Source organism: Natator depressus, chromosome 8 (assembly GCF_965152275.1).
Source record: "Natator depressus isolate rNatDep1 chromosome 8, rNatDep2.hap1, whole genome shotgun sequence".
Classification (NCBI taxonomy): Eukaryota; Metazoa; Chordata; order Testudines; family Cheloniidae; genus Natator; species Natator depressus.
In genome coordinates, this window is record NC_134241.1 from 72,326,810 (window position 1) to 72,351,153 (window position 24,344).

Consider the following 24,344-nt stretch of genomic DNA (forward strand, 5'->3'; position numbering starts at 1 on the left):
AATCCCTGTGAAGTTGTATTTAATACCACACCGGATAGCTGTACTTGTGCATTTTATTTCTAATTTTGCCAACTCCCGTTATTTTATTGTGAATCTTTTGATATTTTTCTTAAAACCACAGCTTCTGGAGTCCAATGATTGTAGGATAGTTGTAACTTTCGTTTAAAAAAAAATCTCTCTTTTGGTTGTGGAACAAAGCTTGAAAATGGGTCAGAAACAAAAGGAAAATAAGAACCCAAAATGTTTGTTTTTTAAACAAACAAAAAAAAAACCTCATGATTTTTAAGCCAATCATGATTTTTTTGAGCCTGACTCATGATTTTTGAAGACTCACAGTTGCAATACACCTCTATGTTGCGTTCAGCTCACAAAGCATTTTACAGAAGAGAGTTCAAGAGATGGAATGTAAACATAATTTTTAAAAGCTATTAAGCAATTACTAATAATTTAGTGAAAAGTATTAACCTCATTTAAAAAAAAACTAGTGCAATAAAATATAGCATGTGTAGTAGGGCAGATCATATACTCAGATCTGTCTGTCTGAGGACTAACACATATGGTTTCTCCTCAGTGCCGAAAAGTTCCCAGAATACATATTTTTCTTGTTATACATAACACTATACTAAAAAGCAAATGTTCAGCTATTAAAAATCTATTATCAGTATTTACACAAGCATTTGCTTACCTGCTCAAATACACTAGTTTGAGTAACTGTACACTGAATTGTCCTTTTACACGTATAAATGCAAGTTTATGACCATGGGAACAAACATTCTCACAGATATTACAGACATGGATTTTCAATAGGCTGTTGAAAGTTTGGTCCTCGTTGATCCCTATTTGTCTGAACCTACAACGCACTAGCTTACTGTGCACTAGCCAGCCATGTCGACCCTGCTGCCAAGTACTAAAAGTTCTGTAGCGGGAGCTACGGAGCCACTTAGTACACAGCATGCTAGTGCGCTGCATATTCACACCCTAGCTCGCAATGCACTAACTCTTCATGTACACAAGCCCCAAGTGCCTGATCCTGAGAGATGCTGAGTACACGCAACTGCTACTGAAGTCAGTGGGAGTTGTGGTGCTCAGCAGCACTTTTTAGGGTATGTCTACACAGCAACTAGACACCCACAGAAGGTCCGTGCCAACCAACTCAGGCTTGTCACAGGGTTGGGCTGCAGGGCTGTTTTATTGCTGTGCTTCTGGGCTTGAGCCTGGGCTCTAGGACCCTGTGAGGTGGGAGGGTCCTAGAGCCCAGGCACCAGCCCAAGCCCAGAGTCTACACAGCAATGAAACAGCCCTGCAGCCCAAGTTGGCTGGTACAAGTCAACCATGGGTGTCTAGCTGCTGCGTACACATACCCTTAGAATCAGGTCCTAAAGCCCCACTCCTACAAACATTTACACACACTCTTAATTTTAAGCATACATTACCCCTTGGGGCATTCTGTGCCAAAAAATTAAAAATTCTGTGCACAATATTTTAAAATTTTGCAAAATTCTGCAAATTTTATTTGTCAAAATAACCCTACATAATCATGCCAGTTCCAGTTTCAATTACTTCGGTAATTTATTTCAAAATACCTTCATCAAATATGTCTGTAACAATACAGACATGCACAAAAATTCTCCCAAGAATAGAGAGTTAAAGAAACACCTGTGATAACCCAGTTCCTGTTTCTCTTTCCTCTGCCCCCAGAGCCCAGCCAGGAGGCCAGACTCCCACAACCCTTCATCCCCAGAGCCCGCCTCTGGGGGCCCCTGCCAGCCAATATACCCAAACCCTGTTCTCCCCAGCTTTCAACCGCAGGACCCCCCCAGCCAGACACCCATCCCCCTCCCGCCCCAGAACCTAGGGATCCAGAGGGAGAAACAGCCTGATGCTTGGTTCCAGGCTTGCATGGAATTTCCTGCATGCCACCATCTCCTTCCCTCAGGGCACGCTGGGAACTGCAGCTACCAGGAACCCTCTAGCTCCCTCTCCTTCCTTCCAGCAGTGTCTTCTGTGTGCAAGCTGGACTCTGCAAGTCCACTGGCCCCTAGTGGTGGCTAGCAGCACTGCAGCCCATTTCTGTGGGGGAAAGGAAATTCTGCATGCACAACGTTAATTTCTGCAAAATTCTGCATGGCGCAGTGGTGTAATACATGTAAGCATTTGTAGGATCAGAGCCCTGATCCTGCAAACACTTAAGCATGTGAGTAAAATTACTCACGGAAGTACTGTGGGACTATTTGCACGAGAACAGCTATTCAACATGCTTGAGCATTTGTAGGAGTTGGGCCTTCAGTAAATAATTTTGGGTAACTAATCAAATCCATAAAACCTTTTTCTTTAAATCAGTGACAGGGACAACGTCTGCTTGCAGTGAGGAGGCAGCAGCTATGCACTTAACCCCTCAACACATTATGGAAATAAATCCTTATACAAAACAAAGCAAGCTAACAAGATTTCCACGAAGAGCTTTCTCCAAAAAAAAAACCAAAAAACCAAAAACGGGCTGTCAGGAGAGCACTCTCTTTTTGCAAGTTATAAAAGAGTAGCCGTTTCATGAACCACTATTTCTTTTATTAAATTAATAAAGCCTCTTCGGAATTTATCTTTTATCTGAATAAAAGAAAGCAAAGTGTAGTTTCAGTATTATTATTTCAGGTCAAACAGATGTCACCTGTAAAGCTAATCCAGCTGAAACAACTCTCTGCCCTCCCCATTTTTAATTCCGCTTATGGACAGTGGCTGCAAAGTGTTTTGTGTGTTGGATTGTTGTGTGTTGAGGAAGCAGGTTTCCTCAGGGAAAGGCTGTTCCATTTCCTGTGGCCATTCACTAGCTAGAAGGAAAACCTGTCCATGGGGTATCATAAACAAAGCACTTGTGACAAGCATTTATAAGGCTGCATCACAGAACACATTAAATTGCAGATTCCTGGTGACAAATTCATTGTTGTCAATAAGAACTAAGACAGTTCACTGCCCTCTATGAGGTCAATAATATTGCTAATTCACCTTTCTATCCCCCTTACCTCACTGCTTTGATTTATCTACTTATCTGTACTGACAGATCGAGGGATAGGAAGAGGGATCACCACCATTAAATATATATATAGCATTTCCCTTCCCATGCACAACTCTCTCAACACAATGGCTATCAGTTGCCAAGCAAATGAAGTACATGTGAGGAGAGAGATTTCAATGCAATTTGGAGCACAGAACTTGTCTACTCCAAGAGCCCAGTCCTGGACCTCACAATGGTGGTGGGAAGTAGCTGGAAAGCTGGTAGGTCTGGTCTCTTGAGAATTACCTAATCCTCTGGGGGCAGAGAGCCAGCACAGCAGCTTCAATGTTGCCTTTCCAGCCCTGGTTATAGGAGGCATGGCCAGGCTGTTTCCATGTCCTGGGGATTCCTAGCTTCCAGAATAGTCCTTTGGGTTGCTGGCAGCCAGTGCAAAGTACAAGAGCTCAGAGGCTGCACTATATTTTTCACCAGGGACTGCCTTAGCAGCCCTAAGATCAGTAGAGCCCTGTGCGGATACAAAATGTATATCCTTAGCCGATCCGCAAAAATGATCCACGGATGCAGATATCTGCAGATATAAAGCGAATATCTGCGGATTTGCTGGGCTCTAAAGATCAGATGTGTGTGTGCGTAGTATATGAGAGTAGCTTAACGTCACCTTTTCCTCCTCACCCCTGAACTACTCCACATGCACCTTGGAGCATCGTAGTATCTGGGTCAGTGCTTTATGCAGCACTGCGCAAACTGTCCATGCTCAACAAATAATGGCAATTTAATGACTGTGACCTTCAGTATAGGTGTCAAATCAGAGAAAGCACTGGTGCAGATGCCCCTGTAAAATGTGGAAAGATTTCCGCCCCAACCACCGAGTTCCTGAAGCAATGTGGTTTGGACCAAATCTTTAGCGCCTTATTCAGGCAAACTCCCAATGACTACTGCTACCCAAAATTAATGGAGTAAAAATCTCAGGATTTGGCCCTCTAGTACAGTGGCTCTCATCTTTTCCAGATTACTGTACCCCTTTCGGGAGTCTTATTTGTCTTACATACCCCCAAGTTACACCTCACTTAATAAGTACTTGCTTACAAAATCAGACATAAGACAAAAGTGACACAGCACACTATTACTGAAAAATTGCTTACTTTCTCATTTTTACCATATAATTATAAAATAAATCAACTGGAATATAAAAATTTCAGTGTATAGAATATAGAGCAGTATAAACAAGTCATTGTCTGCATGAAATTTTAGTGCTCTGTTATTGAAATCTGAATTTCTCAATCTTAAACAATGAATAGTTATATTAGAGCAGTGGTTCTCAACCAGCGGTATGTGTGCCCTGGGGGTACACAAAGGTCTTTCAGGGGGTACAGCAACTCATCTAGATATTCGTCTAGTTTTACAACAGGCTACATAAAAAGTACTAGCAAAGACAGTGCAAACTTCTTTTACAGGATTGGATGCCATGCTGTACCCTCAGGAGCAAAGGGCCAATTAACTACATACAGCTCTGCAGGGACACTAGTTACCTGTGTTGATCCTTCAGTCAGAGAAAGGAGATTAAGTAGGAAGTGTGAACCGGTGAAATGGTAACAGATTATGTCAGCATTCTGATCTTCTCCCCAAACCCTTTAAAATGGGCATTTTAGATTCTGTCTGCACTTGGAATACTTTAAAAAAAATGTCCACTGGCTAACACCAGTTCAGCCTCAGCTCTATTGAGAACCCAAGAGTAGATGAGCTTCTGACAGTGTTTTAAATGCTGTGTTGATTAGACTTACTTTGAGCAGGGACAGAAAACACAGTGCTTAAAATGGTGGAGGCAGCCGGCAACCTGTCTACTCTAGGGCTCCCAACATTGCTAACACCAATGGAGTGGAATCAGAGTTCCAACAGGGGAAAAATTTTGGAAAAAAAAATCCTGATTGTGGATAAGGTCTAAGCTGGCTTTCCTGTGGGAAGAGTAGAGTTCATCACGAGTTTTCCAAAAGAACACTTTCTATCCAAAAGTGCTGACTTGTCAAAATCAAAATGTTCTGGGGGATTGTTTCGATTTGGATGAAATTTCAACAGGAACCAGGCTGGTTTCCTGACAGCTTGCCTGATAGCTCCCTGTCAGCCTAAGAGCCTGGATGCCCTGGGAGCCCCAGCTCCCACACAACCCAGATCCCCAGCTCTGGGGCAGCCTGCCAGGTGGGCTGTTGTGCTTCCCAGCTGGGGCAGCCTGCCAGGTGGGCTGTTGTGCTTCCCAGCTACAAACCCGTAGCTCACACGGATACCCATTCCCCAATGGCCATACAGCTTTTCTGAAAAAAAAAAAAAAAAAAATCCTTTTTTGTTGCTGTTGTTCCACTGTGGAATAAGAATTTTTTCGAAGTCTCAGACTTTCACAGAACAGAAAATGTGTTACCAACCACATTTGCATGGAATGGAGCAGAGGAAACACAGTAATGTGGTTAGCAGATCAAAACATTCCCCTGCAGTGTTGGAAACTGAAACAAAAACGGCACTGATTTACTGCATGAAACCCATCTTATTTCACTATCCAATATGAAGGAAGTGCAAAACGTAAAACGGGATAAATAGTAAGAAGTAAATGAGATTTTTACAATTCCTGTACGTCTAGCTAAGGTGGTGTCTTGGTAACACAAACTAAAACACTTCAAGTAAAAATATTTGAATGGCATGACAAAAGATTTTCAATTATTTTCTACAGTAAACTTTAGAGGCTTATTCAGCCATACCAGATTAAAGCCTGGTAGGAGGGATGGAAAGGAGACCAAGTCACACTACTTTAGAATTACTCTGGCGATATGTGTTACACTTTTACTTAGAACTACCAACATTTACCGAGAAAAGGTTAAAATTAATCTGGGTTTTGTCAGAGGAGTTACACGGGTTTGCACGAGGGCTTAATCTGGCCCAAAATTTTCTAGGACTTAGAGAGGTGATACATGTCACATGAGATCGTGTTCGAAGCCTTGCAATGAGCTGCTTGACTTTCTAGTCTCACATTCTTAGAATAATTTAGCTCCCAAGATACTACCCTAAATATAAATCCAAGGCATTTTATAGTGGTTTTCCTAAAAATAGACAAAGTCAATGCTAAGAAAAAAACAGCTATACAAGGAGGTAAATTTTGCACATACCGGTTAAAATAGCAAGTAACCACTGCTCCAGCGATAGTCATTTGCTGACAAGCCAGGATGAATTCACTCGTCCAAATAAGGCCGACTAAATGGTACCACCACATGTAGCGAATGCCAGACAGAATTTTATATTCTACTTGTCCTCCTGAAATGACTTGTGCACTCCCTGAGAAATCAAAGATATCAGAATATTAAATCACAACTCAGCAAACAAAACAGAACTTACACATGTCCCATATATCCCATGTATTCACTTTTCTTCAGTAAAGTTATAAAATAGAATCCAGCTGTTTAGTTCAGCAATATTTACTAAAGCACACAACTAATTTTGAGAAAAATATTCTTATAGGTCCTAATGCCTCAGTTTTAAGTCAGGTCATTTTTACAGTTGCCAGTAAAGTCAATAGGATCTGTGTTTGAGCAAGGATTTAGGAGAAACCAGGTTAAAACTTCAGGATCTGCTCTAAAATGAATGTTTGAGAAATAAACGAAAAATCTTCATTATCAAAATCTGAAATCAGATAAGGTAAATTACAGAAATGTCTAAAAATTAAGTTTTCACTTATGAGGACAACAGCATTATTATGCGGACTGGAGTTGCAGCTAGCAAGGAATGCAAAGGTTAACAAGAAGGGTTTCTACAGGTACATTAGCAACAAGAAGGTGGTCAGGGAAAGTGTGGGACCCTTACTGAATGGGGGCGGCAACCTAGTGACAGATGATGTGGAAAAAACTGAAGTACTCAATGCTTTTTTTGTCTTGGTCTTCACAGACAAGGTCAGCTCCCAGACTGCTGCACTGAGCAGCACTGTATGGGGAGGAGGTGAGCAGCCTTCAGTGGTGAAAGAACAGGTTAAGGACTATTTAGAAAAGCTGGACATGCAAAAGTTCATGGGGCCCAATCTAATGCATCCGAGGGTGCTGAGGGAGTTGCCTGATGCGATTGCAGAGCCATTGGCTATTATCTTTGAAAACTTGTGGCAATCGGGGGAGGTCCTGGACAATTGGAAAAATGCAAATATAGTGCCCATCTTTAAAAAAGGGAAGAAGGAGAATCCGGGGAACTACAGACCAGTCAGCCTCACCTCCATCCCTGGAAAAATTATGGAGCAGATCCTCAAGGAATCCATTTTGAAGCACTTGTACGACAGGAAGGTGATCAGGAACAGTCAACATGGATTCACCAAGGGCAAGTCATGCCTGACCAACCTGATTGCCTTCTGTGATAAGCTAACTGGCTCTGTGGATATGCGAAAAGCAGTGGATGTGATATATCTTGACTTTAGCAAAGCTTTTGATATGGTCTCCCACGGTATTCTTGCCAGCAAGTTTAAAAAAGTATGGATTGGATGAATGGACTATACGGTGGAAAGAAAACTGGCTAGATCGTTGGGCTCAATGAGTAGTGATCAATGGCTTGATGTCTACTTGGCAGCCAGTATAAAGCAGAATGCCCCAGGGGTCTGTCCTAGGGCCAGTTTTGTTCAACATCTTCATTAATGATCTGGATGATGGGATGGACTGCACCCTCTGCAAGTTTGCGGATAATGCTAAACTGTGGGGAGAGGTACATACAATGGAGGGTAGGGATAAGGTCCAGGGTGACCTAGACAAATGGGAGGATTGGGCTAAAAGAAATCTGATGAAGTTCAACAAAGACAAGTGCAGAGTTCTGCACTTAGGACGGAAGAATCCCATGCACTGCTACAGCTGAGGACTGACTGGCTCAGTGGCAGTTCTGCAGAAAAGGACCTGGGGATTACAGTGGACAAGATGGTGGATATGAGTCAACCGTATGCCCTTGTTGCCAAGAAGGATAACAGCATATTGGGCTGCATTAGTAGGAGCATTGCCAGCAGATCGAGGGAAGTGATTATTCCCCTCTATTCGGCATTGGTGAGGCCACATCTGGAGTATTGCGTCCAGTTTTGGGGCCCCCACCACAGAAAGGATGTGGACAAATTGGAGAGAGTCCAGCGGAGGGCAACGAAAATGATTAGGGGGCTGGGGCATATGACTTATGAGGAAAAGCTAAGGGAACTGGGATTATTTAGTCTGCAGAAGAGAAGAGGGAGGTGCGATTTGATAGCAGCCTTCAACTACCGGAAGGGGGGTTCCAAAGAGGATGGAGCTAGGCTGTTCTCAGTGATGGCACCTGACAGAACAAGAAGCAATGGTCTCAAGTTGCAGTGGGGGAGGTCTAGGTTGGATATTAGGAAACACTATTTCACTAGGAGGGTGGTGAAGCACTGGAATGGGTTACCGAGGGAAGTGGTGGAATCTCCATCCTTAGAGGTTTTTACAGCCTGGCTTATCTAAGCCCCCTGGCTGGGATGATTTAGTTGGGGTTGGTCCTGCTTTGAGCAGGGGGTTGGACTAGATGACCTCTCGAGGTCTCTTCCAACCCTAATCTTCTATGATTCTATGATTATACTAAAACAGCAGGGAGAGACAGATTGATGGGAAAGATTAAAGATGTATATGTACCATTGAAACAAAACAGAATAAAGTATATGTTATAGCTGTGACAAAACTAGGTTTTAGAACATTAAACAGACAAAATTCAATCCAAAAGTGAATGACATTGCTTTTTTTTTTTTTTAAACAGAATGTAGATATCTTTAAGATAACAAGAACTCTAAGGCTGTTTGCATCAGATGTGTATTCTTGAACATGAACACACATTTACATCTAATTATGCTAGCAAATTTTATTTCCACTTACGTTGACGAGACGTGAACGTATTTCTTACACAAATGAGGGCCTTACACAAAAGCCTAAAAGTAGCTACACAAAATTAGTGATGCACCGTCCCAAATGCTGAGTTCGAGTTAGACACTCCTATTTATAATTCCTGAATTTGAACTTTTGTTTGGGGGCGGGAGACAGAGACAGGATACTTTTTGTGGAAGGTCATTGGATCTGGAACTTACTCTCTTTATCACTTTGCCAGGGCTCAAATTTGCTGACCTTAAGGATACATCTCTAAGGGTGAGCTGTGGATATTCCTTGGTACTAACTTCCAGTACAACATTGGTGCTGTCAATGTCAACTCTGTGAGTAGGGGCATGATAAGGAACTGTCCACTGATGTCCCTGTGGCCCGTGCTGCTTCCCACAGCTCCCATTGGCCGGGAATGGCGAATCCCAGCTACTGGGAGCTGCGGGTGGCTGTGCAAATGTAAACACACTGTCTCACGGCCCACCAGCGGATTACCCTAATGGGCCGCAGGTTGCCCACCACTGGTCTAGTGGGTAGAGCTGAGAATTGGAAGTCAAAACAGAGGGGTTCTACCAAATTCAGGTAAACCGTGTTCTCATTGTTCCTTGGATCAAGAGTCATACCCTGCAACATGATGCAGCTGGACTAGACTACTAAAAAAAGTTCATAGGTTGTAACACAGACTAGTTAATTGTTGCCCGTGAGGCAATCCTCACTGAAGTGAAGACAGTGATACATGCACTGGTTATTTCATGTTCAGAAAGATGTCTGAACAGGAAAGCACTGTCATGAGCTGCAGGCATTTGAGAGGGGTTAGGACTGTGCACTGCTGTAAGCATGTTCATTCAGTGGAATACTGCTACTGAAATTTGGTTCTAATGTTTTTTAGACCTGTGAAAATTCAAGTTACTTTACAAGTGGAAAATCCTTTGGTACCATTTCTCTCTTTCCCTCACCCCACCCTCTTTTTTCTTTTTTTTTTTAAAAAGCAGACCCAAGAGTTATTTTTCTTTCTCAGAGAACTCTGAAATGGAGCACATTTCCTCATACCATCAAAGTAAATTTCATCCGATGCACTGTACATTTGTGTCTCATTTTGTATTCTGAACATTTCTCAACTCCATTAACTCTTCCAGCAGTTTTAGGCTCCTATGTTCTTACAACATGTACAACTAGCCAAACATGCTCATATATCAATTGTAATCATGACCAGCAGCAACTGTGCAATACAGTGGATAAGATAAATGGAGGTCTCTTCAGCATTCAATTTCATTTGAAGAGAAGTAATTTCCTTCAGTAGCAGAACTGAGGACTTTTTCCTGGTGTTCAACCTTTACTTTTGAACATTCCTATTATGCAAATTGTTAGGATATTTTACTTCTGTGCCAACAGACTGGTTAAAACAATTAATGAATGTCTGCAGCACAAACAGTAATTCCATTGCTCTTAACAAGCCACTGCCATTTAAAATAATGACTAACAGTAACAGCCTCGGCTAAACAGAAATTGTCATGGGCTAGTATTGTGTGCATGTGTATCACTGCCCTCTGCTGGATGTCATCATGTGTCGGTGATCACTTTCTTTGCTGAGTAAGAGGAGTCAAAGATCATGTGTAGTATTCCCTCATGGTGTCTGTCTGTGCCTGACTGATACCCTTTGTGTCTATGATTACCAGGCACATACAAATCTGATGACAGAATAATGCATTATATTATGTTTCACATATAAAGATGAGAGTATATTGGTAGCATGGATCAAACAGCAAGGATCTCTCTGACATCCTATTAAAAAATTCATTTCCTTTCCTCGTCATTCCAGTGTGATCTGGTCATGGAGGCACAAAAAACAGAACAAAACCTCAGAATATGGTTCTACTTTGTCTGCAGTATATTTTTCTTCCAGCAGCATAATCACAGCAGAGAAGTCATTCTCCGAAAATCAGTCCTGCCACTGCAGCCATTTGCCAATTCCAAGTGGTTAATAAGTGACTAAAATCCCCATTGTTGAGCCATGACATTGCAGAAAGCTGCCTAATCTATATATACTTTTCTTTGCATCAGAGTAACAAATCTAATACTTCAAAAAAATGTTAGTCAGATACCAAGATGCTGCCATAGCATTTTCAGAAAGACTTTGAAAAGTTTCTCCATCTGATTCACTAGCCCAATACTATAGCCTTATATCAGTCACAGCCAAAGAGATGCACAATATCAATATCAAACAGCATATTTTGTGACTTGCAGACTTCTGTCATACATTCTACGGGAGTGGCTATTGGGAATTTTTTACTGATGTCTGGAGAAACCAGAAGTTTTAAGCGGTTGGAACTCCTAGGAACCGGAAATCATATTTTCCTCAATTAATCAATTCCACTGTGGGCAACAAAGAACAATTGGCCAGAAAGTACTAACTCAGAACTGATTTCCCAGTTCTTGCTACTATGAAAATATTTTCCACTTTTAATGCTTCCTGCTGCAGAGTCGGGAAAGGTTTCACCATTGTTCTATAAAATTTGTGTTTCCTCCCAACTGAATTTACTTTGTAGCTGCTCCTTTTTCACACATGAGAATATACAATTAAGTTAGCTGGATTTAGTCGGAATATCTTGGATCTGTCAAGAAATTTGCTTTTACCACTGGTTTATCTGCAGCACATCTTTACTGTGATAGTTTTACTCCTCACTATACTCAGAGATACATTTCCATTATGTGAAAATCTCGCCTAGCACTCCTATCTTACACTTATGCTCAGTATCCTATTCCTGATGTGGATTTCACTGTTTCTGCCAGATTCATACATGAGAGAACACACATTACAGTACCACTACTGGAATACCACAAGGCCACTTCTAGTTCTACAATAAAACAACCCTATTGGATTTTCCAAATCCTCACTGAGCTCCATTCTCATTAGAATACATAGTTACAACCGGTGCCACTTGATTTTTGTGCTAACTCCAGTCTCTTGCAATTTGGCATCTCATCTGGCATTTGTCCAAGACATATAGATTTGCAGTACACTTGGCTTCAGCTGCTCTTACAGCCCCTGATTTAGCAAGGTAGTTAAACAGGTACGTAACTTTAAATATACAAGTAGTCTCACTGAAGTGAGGCTGCTCATGTATTCAAAGTTAGGTATGTGCTAAAGTACCTTGCTCAACCGGGGCTATAGTTATCTGATCCTCCCAAGGAGTTAGCTTCTTCTCAATGTAACAATAGATATTAAAAATTACATAAACAAGGTGATCTGCATGGATGCATAAAGATCAGCTGCATCACAGTTGAAACACGGATCAAGTGCCTCAGAGTTACAAGATGCACAGAGGTTGTAAATATTACAGAACTACAAGAAGCACAAGGGAAACCTTAACAGGTGCAACACAGTAGCAATTCAATTTCATTAGCCCATCTCCTCAAGCTGCACATAACTAAAAACAGCTATTTGCTGAAAAAATGTAAATATATATGATATCAGAAAATATTTTGAGAATGATGTTACGTCCAAAGTAAAATTAAGTGGGCGCTTAGCCGAAAATTAGAAACTGCTATGACGGAAAGGTAAAGATTTTACAAACTGAGCCCCTTCTGAGAAACACAGAAGGCTGGAGTTCTCAAATGACCAGCACCTGGAGGTTCAGAGCAGCATTCTGATCTCCCTCAAAAAGCCCAGAAACAACAGAGAGCAAGAAAAAGTTTTCTTCCATTTCCACAATAAGTTGATTCCAGAGAGAGTGGAAAATACAAAAGCTGTTCTGATAATACACTATGGAATATGAACCTTGTAAAACCTAGATGACATTTTATATTAAAGTGCATTTAAAACAAAAAAAAAATTATCTTTTTTTGCAGACTGTCAAATAAAATACTATTTATTTTAGAGTAGGAAGATTTCCCCCTACTGTATGGAGTAGTTTCAGATTCTATACCTCCCCCAGAAACCCCTGCTAACTTTTTGCCATTTTACAGTAAAATTTTCTTTGAAAAAATAAGTGTTTCTCTCCCCCCACATGCAAGAATAATACAGAATTAACAGGGAAAATTGTGAAATTGGCTTGCACAAAATTTGCTGTCAATTGCACAAAGTAAACCTATTTTACTCTAATTTTAGGTGTTATTTGAATAAGAATCAGAAAATATTAAGCTATATAATTGCTTACATAAATGTATACAGTTAGTGTACCCTCCCAGGTAGCAAAAAATGTACCAAATCTAGTGTAAAGTTTCCAGAGTTAGTTGTAAATCAACATGTTGTAATGGTATCATCAACCAATGAGAATGCACCTTAGAAAATAGCTACAATACAAGGAAAAGTTGATTAAAATCAATTATTTAAATCAAGGCTTTCCCCTTGGTCATTTAAATCATGATTTAAATTGCTGATTTATATCATCTTGATTTAAATCAATACACCCTGTGAAGAACTATTACGTGGCCCTGACCCAGCAAATGACTTAAGCACAAGTCTAAGTGCACTTCTGGATTAGGGCCAACATAAGTAAGAGTGTCAGAAACTGGCTCTTACAGAGCATCATATGGATTTAGATATTTAGAACTTAATAATTTTGAAATATAAACACCTGAACTGTTTCCTAATGGTTAGAGCATGGGATTGGGAGTCAGAATGACTTATATTCCTCATTCGGACTATCCTCCTGTGTAAAAAGGATTTTGAGAGGCTTAGTTGTTCTCTGTAAAGCACTTTGAACTCCTCTGATGACAGTACATTAATTTTGCACTTATGTTAATCTTAATAAAGTATGACAATTGTGACAGTTCAAGCAATGATGAAAGATGAAAAAACGGTTACCTATCTTTCGTAACTGCTGTTCTTTGAGATGTGTTATTCATGTCCATTCCATTCCAGGTGTATGCGTGCCCACATGCGCAGTCGTCAGGAGATTTTTGCCTTCGTGGTATCTGTAGGGTTGGCAGTGGTGCCCCCTTGAGGCCACGCACATGTGCTGGTATATCAGGCTCTGCTGTCCCTATGCTCTCTCAGTTCCTTCTTGCCGACAACTCCAACAGAGGGGGGAAGGACAGGTAATAGAATGGACACGAGCAACACATCTCGAAGAACAGCAGTTACGAAAGGTTTTTTCATTTTTTCTTCTTCGAGTGCTTGCTCATGTTGATTCCATTCTAGGTGACTCACCAGCAGTGCCAATGGAAATGGGCTCGGAGTTCACGGTCTTGCAGCACTGCCCTGCCGAAGCCAGCATTGCCCCGGGACTGCTGGGTCAGCGCATAATAGGATGTAAATGTGTGGACGGACAACCAGGTAGCAACTCTACAGATGTCCTAGATCAGCACCTGGGATAAGGCGGCACCAGATGATGCTTGAGCTCTAGTCGAGTGCGATTTGACTACTGTCGGTGGAGGCACACTAGCCAGCTCGTAGCAGTATCAGGGATGCAGGCTGTGATCCAGGATGAAATCCTTTGAGCAGACATAGGCACAGACATTCTGTCTGCCACCGCCACGAACAGCTGCGTTGGCTTTATGGAACAGCTTTCTCCTATCGATATAGAAGGCCAACGCCCTCTGGACGTCCAGTGCATGTAACCTGCACTCCTCTTTGGATTTATGGGGCTTCAGAAAGAAGACCGGTAAGAAAACATTCTGGCCTGTATGAAACTGGGAAACTACCTTGGACAGGAACGCCGGGTGTGGCCGCAGCTAGATCTTATCTTTGTAGAATACCATATAGTTGTGGTTCTCATGCAAGCTCTGATCTCAGACACTCTGCAGGCAGACATATCCGCCGCTAGGAATGCAACCTTCCAGGAGAGAAGAAGAGAGCGGGAAGCCAGAGGTTCGAAGGGAGGACCCGTGAGCTTCGACAGCACGAGATTCAAATCCCAGGGAGGGACAGGATCCCAGACATGAGGGTAAAGAGACACTCCAGACCTTTCAGAAACCAGGCAGTCATGTTGTGAGTGAAGACCGACCGCACTTGGAACGGAGGGTGGAAAGCCAAAACAGCAGCCAGGTGGACCGTGATCAACGAAAGGGACAAGCCCTGAAGTTTGAGGTGCAGAAGATAGTCCAGGATCACCTGCAGCAAGGCCTGCTCGGCCCAGATGCGCCGATCCGAGGCCCAGCACATTAATCTTTTCCACTTTGCCTGATAGGTCACTCTGGTGGAGGGCTTTCTGCTACACAGCAAGACCTGGTGCACCTGGGTCGAACATTCCTGCTGGTCCGTATTCAGCCATGCAGCAGCAGCCAGGCTGTCAAGTACAACGCCTCCAGGTTCGGGTGCAGGAGACTGCCATGGTTCTGGGACAGGAGGTCCAGCCGGAGAGGGAGCCGCAGTGGCTCGGTTACCAAAAGTTCCAGCAGCATGCCAAACCAGTGCTGGCGAGGCCACTCGGGGGCTATCAGGATAACCCTCGTCCTGTCCTGTTTGATCTTCACGAGAACACTGTGGATCAACGGCACCGGTGGAAAGGAGTACATTACGGCTCCCAACCACAGAAGCAGGAAAGCATATGACAGGAACCCCTGTCCATCTCCTGGAGGGAAGAGAACACGTGACATTTCCTGTTCTGGCGGGACACAAGCAAGTCCACCTGGGGAGTTCCCCACTTTTGGAAGATCATACTGGCCACCTCTGGATGGAGCAACCACTTGTGGTGAGACAAGAAGGTCCTGCTGAAGTGATTTGCTATCACATTCTTCGTGCCGGGCAGGTGTGTGGCTACCAGATGAATGGCATGCCGCATACAGAAGTGCCAAAGGCTGAAAGCTTCTTGGCAAAGGGCCAACAACCTGGCTCAGCCCTGTCTGTTGATGTAATACATCGCGGCAGTAATGTCCGTAAGGACCAGCACAACCTTGACTCTCAGGTGGGGCAAGAAAGCCTGGCAGACCAGGCAAACTGCTCTGAGCTCCCTGACGTTCACATGGAGGGACAGATTGTCCTGCAACCATCAGCTCTAGATGCTCAGCTCAGCCAGGTGGGCTCCCCAGCCCAGGTCCGAAGCATCAGAGATCAGGGTCAGCAACAGGGATGGGGTCAAGAAGGGGACTCCTTCCAACACTGACCCAGTGTCCAACCACCAATCCAAGGATGACAGGATATTATCCGTCACCAGACCACCCAGTCTAGATCGTATCTGTTTGGGATGTAAACCAACGCCAACCATGCTTGCAGAGGCCAGAGGTAGAGCCTGACATGACTGACCACGTATGTACAGGCGGCCATGTGGCCCAGCAATTGCAGGCAGGTGCGAGCCATGGTGAGCAGGTGGTTCTTGACATGCAACATCAGGTCCGACGTGGCCTGACAACATGCCGCCGGGAGGAATGATCTGGCTCGCGTGGGGTCGAGAACCACCCCTATGAATTCTACGCATTGGAGTGGCCTTAAGGTGGATTTTTTCTCGTTTATCAACAGACCCAGGTGGTGGCAGGTGGAACGCACCAGATCGAGGCTTCTCTGTACTTGATCCCGAGACCTGCTCTTGATGAGCCAGTTGTCAAGATACAGGAAGACCTAGACCCCTCGATGTCTGAGGTAAGCAGCCACTGGTGCCACACATTTTGTAAAGACCCCTGAAGCCGATAAGAGGCCAAGTGCTGTAAATTGGAAATGGCATTCACCCACTATAAAATGGAGGAAACGTCTGTGACCTTGGAATATGGAGATGTGGAAATGCCCTACAAGTCGAGGGCAGAGTACCAGTCTCCTGGATCCAGGAAAGGGATGATGGAGGCCAGGGAGACCATGTGAAACTTCAACTTTTTGAGAGACTTGTTGAGTAGGAAGTAGTGGGAGAACCGTTTCCCTTCATGTACTGAGTGACCTCCTCCACCACCCCCAGGTGCAGGAGGTTCTCAACCTCCTGAATGAGGAGTTCCTCGTGAGAAGCGTCCCTGAAGAGGGATGGGAGGGAGGGGCGGCCGAAAACTGCAGGGTGTAACCATGAGAAACTATGTCCAGCACCCAACAGTCCAAGGTAACTTGGGACCAGACTGAACAGAAGAGACGAAGACGGTGGAGGAAAGCAGGGCGGATCCTGGAAGGTGACTGGGGCATCACTCACGTCCGCACCCTCAAAATGAGCCATTCTGGCCCCTGGGGTGTTTTGCTGGGCCGGGCTGCATGGGTGAGTGGGAGGAGGAAGGGTTACAGCGGCTGAAACTAGCGTCTCTGTCTCTTCTTTCTGCAGATCCTTGACGAGAGAGCCACGGTCTAGGCGGCAGGGGCGACCAGAACTACTTTCTCGCAGGCTGCAGTGTATGCACGCCCAGTGAGTGAAGGGTGGCCCTGGTATGCTTTAGCCCATGCAGCCTTGCATCCATCTGGTCAGAAAAAAGACCATTCCCATCGAATGGGAGGTCCTAGATGGATGTCAGCATTTCTTGGGAGAGACCTGCAGTCTGAAGCCAGGAGCTGCGCCTCATTACCACCGCAGACGCGACTACCCCGGCTGCCGAGTCCACTGTGTCCCACACCATCTGGAGTGAGCAATCTGTCAGCCATAGTGCCCTCCAGGGTGCCAAATTCCTGGGCCAAACCCTGTGAAAGGGACTCCTTGAACTTATGGAGGGATTCCCATAAAGTTCTAATGGCCCAAGAGGGCCTGATGGTTCACCACCCAGAACTGTAAACTGGCCGTCGAATAAATTTTTTCCCCCAAACAGATCCCACCATTTGGCCTCTTTATTCTTGGGGGTCGAACTGGTATGCCCCTGCTTGTCTCTTTCATTGGCAGCAGAGACCACCAGCAAGCCTGGGGGAGGGTGGGTATAGAGGTATTTAAACCCCTTGGCCAGGACAAAGTATTTCTTTTGAGCCCTTTTTGATGTGGGAGGAATGGAAGAAGGAGTTTGCCAGAGGCCCTTGGCAATCTTAAGGACACCGTCATACACTGGTAGCACGACACAGCTTGGGGTAGAGGCTGACAGGACATTCAACAAGGTGTCTGCCCACTCAGCCATTTCCTCCACCTCCAGGCTCAAGTTCTCAAATAGCAGGGCCTGGTGTTCTTTGAAATTGTCCAGCGGGCTAGCCCTCGAGGGTCTCGCAACCACCTCATCTGGGGAAGAGGATATGATTTCACCACCGGGGAAGGCTCCGGGGCATCTTCCCCCGTCTGGGAGGGAGGCTTAGGGGTGGGGACAGTGTCCTCTGTCTTGACCACAGATCATGCCTCATGCATAGAGCCTGGTGCCATCAACGCCGCCAGCTGTTGCTTTGAGGTGGCGGCTGATGAGCAGTGTGAAGGGGGCATTGCCACAACCAGCATTCCCCACGCGCCCCAATAAGGCCACTGGCCGTGCTGCCAAGTCAGCGCTGTTGATGTCGATGCAGCCTCGGGTGCCCATTCGCACCGGTGCAGTCTAGGTGAGGGGCTGAACTGGGCTTCCGTGCCAGAGGAATCCCCGTCCGGTGACCACAGTGGGGCCATCGACGCTTGGGTCTGTTGGCTGACTGTTGTTGTTGGAGAACAGTGCCCAGTGCGAGGTGATCGGTGCTGGTATCAGGAGAACCGGTGCCGGGGGGACTGGAGACGCAACAGAGAGTGCTCGCACGAGGCAGGTGACCGGGCCCTGCGCCGAGAGGACGATCGGCGTGAGGGTGAGCAGCATTGGTAGTACGGAGACTGGCATCTTGCTCTAGGTGATACACGTTAAGACAGGGGCGACCGCAAATGTGAACGAGCCCCAGAGGGTCTGGGCTGCTTTGTCTAGGGGGATCAGTGGCACTCCACTGCCCCGTTAAGGGTCTTAGCAGCTGGCTTGCCCTCGTGGGGAGCCTTTGCCAGTTCCTAAGGCACATGCTGCATTGGTGGCACGGGCGGAGGCCTGTGTTCTCTCGGCGCTGGGGGAATCTATGAAGGCGCTGGTACCACCAGAGTTTTTGGTCCCATGCTGCTCCCAGGAGTCGGTGGTGGACCTTTCATGGAGCTAAAGGCCTCGACCAGGAAGGTACAAGTGCATAGCTCCAGAGTGGCCAGGGGGCCCAAAGCGGGTCTCTTGCCTGATGACCATGGACCTTTTTGCCCAGTGCTGCGGAGTCATGCTTTTTGGTCTTCTTTTTGGGCACTGGCGCCAGGGGCACACTGCGCACCGAGGCTGAGGTACATGGCGAGTCCTGACGGAGCTGCACAAAGGCCGGGCACAGGGTGGACTCCATGAGGAGAGCCCGTAGCCGAATATCCTGCTCCTTTTGTGTGCAGGGCTGGAAGTTCTTACAAATTCGGCACTTGTCTCTAACGTGTGACTCCCCTAAGCTCCTGAGGCAGATGCAATGAGGGTCACTTACAGGCATAGGCCTGCTGCAGTCCGAGCAGGGATTAAACCCGGGAGACCGGGGCATGCCCCTCCTGGGGCAAAGTCCCCGCTGGGACCCTAACTGCTAACTATTAACTACACTTAACAATTACTTAACACTAACTACTAGAAACAAACTACTTACAAGGCCCTAAGGCTCGAAGTCAGTAGACAAAAAAAAAAACGCTAGCCCTTGCAATGCAAGGAAAGGTGCTCCGACTAACCACTATGGGTGGTAAGAAGGAACTGAAAGGGCGTAGGGTCGGCGGTGCCTGATATACTGGCACGTGTGCATGGCATTCAAGGGGGCGCCACTCCTGACCCTACAGATACCGCTAAGGTAAAAAATCTCTGAAGACCGTGCACCTGGGTGCGCACACACCTAGAATGGAATTGACTTGAGCAAGCACTTGAAGAAGAATGAAAATGAGTTATTCAACAGAAAGTTTTTCAAACTACATTAATGGCATCTAGTGGATTATGGGTGTTACTACAGTTTTCTTTTACTCAACTGGTAGTAACAAACAAGTATCACTTGAATTATTAACAATAGCCACTGTTTAACTTTGATGTACGCCCATGCCATAATCTGATTAGAAGCAGAATTAAAGCTCATAAAAGCTCACTTGCAATTAGGAAAACTAATGAACACATGGGTTGATATTTCTGTATCTACTTAACACCTACTTTAACACTCATACTGTCACTTTAGTTTGTTTTAAGTAACATGCACATTCTCACTATAAATATTAATACTTTAACTGGCTAAATGGCTGAAAATTACAACTATTGACACATCTGTTAAAAACAACCCAGGCACAGGACTGAAAACAAACTCTTAATGAAGTATACAGCAATACTCGGGAAACACCCAACTATATCATCTTGCACTTCTCATCAAATTGATCCTGTTACACTAGCCAAAATATTTATAACCTCTACGTCTCTTCTGTATCCCGAAGAGACTAATAACCTTTTTGAACACGTTGGACTCACTTGGCATTTTCCGAATTTAGATTCAACAAGGACAAACTTCACACACAGTCTTTTGTTGCACATTGGAGAATTACAGTGAAGGTTCCTTTGGGTTTTTGTGCATTCTCTCATAGTCAGCTCTGCTTAAATGAAGAATGTTTGTGTTGTTTCCTCTAGCATTCCTGGCCATTAGTATTTCAAATTTAGTGCATTCTGATTCATTCTAACTAACAGCTACCAGCTTTACTAGAGTTACTATAGTTTACATGACTAATACCTTGTACTTAGATCTAACCTCTGACCAAATAGAGCTGTTCAAACACTGCATGAAAAGCAATCCTATACTACCTAAAAATGAGTAGTTACACCCATACAGCTTAAATGCATAAGCTTTATCCAAATTAATACAAGGCCTTAACCCAGAGGTGGGCAAACTACGGCCCGCGGGCCACATCTGGCCCGTGGGACTGTCCTGCCCGGCCCCTGAGCTCCTGGCTGGGGAGGCTCGCCCCTGGCCCCACCCCCACTGTTCCCCCTCCCACACAGCCGTGCGGGCAGAAGGGCTGCAAACTCCTGCCACTCTGAGCTGCATGGTAAGGGGGCGGTGGTGGGGGGGGTTGGGTAGAGGGTCCCAGGGGGCAGTCAGGGGACAGGGAGCGGTTGGATGGGACGGAGGTTCTGGGGCGGTCAGGGGTCGGGGCACAGACGGGGTTGGATAGGGCATGGGAGTCCTGGGGGGCCTGTCAGGGGGCAGGGGTGTGGATAGGTCGGGGCAGTCAGGGGACAGGGAGCAGGGGAGGTTGGATAGGGGATGGGACCCCAGGGGTCAGTTTGGGGCAGGAGGTCCCAGGAGGGGGCAGTCAGGGGACAGGCTTTTTGGGGGGCACAGCCGTCCCTAACCGGCCCTCCATACAGTTTCACACCCCGATGTGGCCCTCGGGCCAAAAAGTTTGCCCACCCCTGCCTTAACCTGATGAAAGCAACCCACTACCTAAAGCTCCAATGGCCTCCTGAGCTATACCACTGCACTGACCATTCACGATTCTGAAAGGGGTGCTTCCCTTTCAGTAACAACCACATAGTGCAGCATCTGGCATTCCCAGGCCACATGTGACCAGCACAAATAAGGCACAAAAATTACAAGCTAAGACAAGTGCTTTGAAGAAGCATTTAGGACGACATCTCAAAGCAAAGTAAATCTGTCCCACAAGCACTGATGTTCAGTTAGGCAAGAAAGATTCATGAAGAGGCTACAGGGGCTGAAAATTTGGTGCCACTGTGCCTAACAACTTTGGAGAAGCAGCAAGTCACCTGCCAGACAAATGCTTTAACCAAGTGCTTCTGAAATACCTCAACAGTTGGGTATGGAAGAGGAAGAAGGGGAGAAAGAAAGAATCTCTCTACAAATCTGCAGAGCTTTCCATCAAATGCCGGGAAGAGATATTCAGAATAATTTTACATCTCTCACAGGAGGGAAGGCACTTTCCTGTTGTTCCCATAGTAGAAACACATTAATTTCACAACTGCTGTACTAAATCAAAGCACTCCCTCCTTTCTGTTATGCTCCCCATTTACAAAAAGCAACCACATAGTTTGGATCTGGAATGACACTTTTTATCAGGGGTGTCCAAACTGTGGCTCTTCAGAAGTTAATATGCATAGGTGCTGACTCCGGGGCTGAAGCTACAGTACCAACTTTTCACTGCTCAATCCCAGGCCCTGCCCACACTCCACCCCTTACCCCAAGGCCCCTGCCTCTTCCTGCCCCCTCCCCTGATCCTGTTGCACTCTTGCTCCTCCCACCTCCATCCCAGAGCCTCCTGTACACTTCGAAACAGCTGATCGCGGCAGGCAGGAGGCACGGGGAGGGAGGGGGAGGTGCTGATTGGCAGGCCTGCCGGCGGGCAGGACTACTGGCGGGGGGGGGAATGCTGATGTATTACTGTGGCTCTTTGGCAATGTACTCTGGTAAATTCTGGCTACTTCTCAGGCTCAGGTTGGCCACCCCTGCTTTATATTATGAGACCTAAACAAGAAAGAAGAAAAGTAAAGTCTCCGTGAGAGTGCACAAATGTGTTTCTCCTCTAACATGCTGTATTATCTTTGATTCACAAAACAGCAGCTACTTTTGCAGTACCCTTAGAAATGCGAAGGTGAAGTAAACAGAAAACAAGATCATAACAGATATATTACAACATATATTACACCTTGTACACTAACACCAACATGTTCTGTGTTTAAAGACCAAATTTTAAAACGAGATAGTGTACACCCATGACCATGATAAAATACAACTACTTACCTGCAGTTCCTAAGCTAAGTAGCACAGCAACCCAGAACACCCAGAAGAAAATGAGAATCAAAAAGGTCCATAGTGGCTGGAACAGTAGGGAAGGGACCCTGCTAATTATTTTATTAGCAACCCAAAAGAGCTGTACAGTCAGCTGAATCCTCTTCCTTAGTACAAATATGAGGGAAAGTAGAACCATCTATTAAAAGAGATGAAAAACAAATCAGAAAAATAGTAAACTAGGAATTTCTTTCTTAAATTATCAGAAGTTGTCAAATTTTGTAGGGGGAGCATGGTGCAGATTTCACAAAGGGACCGCAGGAGAACATGTCTTTTCATAAAATTATTATGCACTAAATCTTTAACACTGAACTGCAAACAACACCTAAAAGACATAGCACACTGGAAACTATAAAACAATAAACATTCACAAGAGAAGCTGCTTCACCACTTTTCTAGTCTGCTCTACAAAGATGCCAGATGCTTTCAGAAGAGCCACTGGGAGCAGACGATGTATTTGGAATTCTACAAATGGCAAATGTATTGCACCTGAACAAATCTGCATCCAAAGAAACCTTTTCTTATTCTTGTATTTAGCAAGAGAAGAGGTGCAGTGCCCACTGTCTTGATAATGTACAGAGAATATGCAAGCAAGCTCTAGCGTATATCACAATTATATTGGTCACTTTAACACAATACAGACTGTTCATTGTGTGCAACCACATTTTCTTTTAAAGAAACATTAATGTAACTGACTCATTTCCCAACAATATATGAACTATCCACACATTCATACTGGGCTACGATGCTAAATAAGGTGAAACATTCATTTCAACAGCATAAAGTCATAGTAATCAGGTTGTGTGGTGAACAGGAGGTGGATGACAGGAAGGCAAAAATTTAGCACTACAGCTTGTGGCCAGCAAACTAAACAGCAGCACTGAGCTTCCACCCCACTGCAATGGCTGTTACCTTGTACGTGGCACAAAGGAGCATGTTGGGTCCACAGGATTCACATTTCCGTGGATCCAGTGTCTCTCTGCTCACTCAACCCCACCATTAGCTTAACTGAGGATGGCCTATAGACCCACACTGCAGCAGTGTGCCAAGGGCAAAAGTCCTGCAGCACAGCTGCTCTGCTGGCATCGTCCTACAGCCCTAACACAGGGTTTAAGTTTGTGGAGAGCCTTGTACAGACTCTACATAATACAGGTGAATGTCCCATAAAATGTAAAAAAAGGATTAAATAATTATAAGCAGATCTTATTTGGCTGCAAATGGAAAGCAGAATGCACTTGAGTGCAACCCACAAAGGGATAAACTGACCATGTCATGGTTGAATCACCACCACACAGCCTCAGTTACCCTCTGCAGTGGAGTCACGTATCAGAAGGGTAGCCGTGTTAGTCTGGATCTGTAAAAGTGGCAGAGTCCTGTGGCACCTCATAGACTAACAGAGGTGTTGGAGCATAAGCTTTCGTGGGTGAATACCCACTTTGTCGTTATTCACCCACGAAAGCTTATGCTCCAACACGTGTGTTAGTCTGTGAGGTGCCACAGGACTCTTTGCCGCCTCTACAATGGAGTTTCCACTTTTCTATGTCAAGTGTAAATAAAGGAGGGAGCATGTGCACTCACATTGCTGTAATATAGTTTTATTTCAAGGTTTCAGATTACCATCTCTAACATTAAGCTCCCCAAAGATCATTCTGTAAAATTTCTCACCGTAATCATGGTAGATAGGATAGCAAATCCAAGTAAAAATTTTACATTTTCCTTTTCAGTTTCCAGTTCTATGCTTGGGTCGCTGGTGTAGTCATAGTAGAGCCACCACAGAACACCAGAGACAACTAGAACAAACACAAATCCATGAAGGTGCAGACAGTGCTTCACAAGTGACTGGCAAGCTAATGCACAC

The 24,344-nt window shown here is 44.9% G+C and overlaps 1 protein-coding gene across 1 annotated transcript in view; it reads right to left on the reverse strand.

Annotated features, from left to right (window-relative positions):
- The window catches only part of SLC44A3 (solute carrier family 44 member 3), a 73,389-nt gene that overhangs the window by 26,033 nt on the left and 23,012 nt on the right, over positions 1-24,344 (reverse strand). The window contains exons 8-10 of the mRNA XM_074961294.1: positions 24,152-24,276; positions 22,439-22,625; positions 6,160-6,325 (exon numbers count right to left, since the gene is read on the reverse strand). Coding sequence (XP_074817395.1) covers positions 6,160-6,325; positions 22,439-22,625; positions 24,152-24,276 — 478 coding nt within the window. The remainder of the gene's footprint in view (positions 1-6,159; positions 6,326-22,438; positions 22,626-24,151; positions 24,277-24,344) is intronic.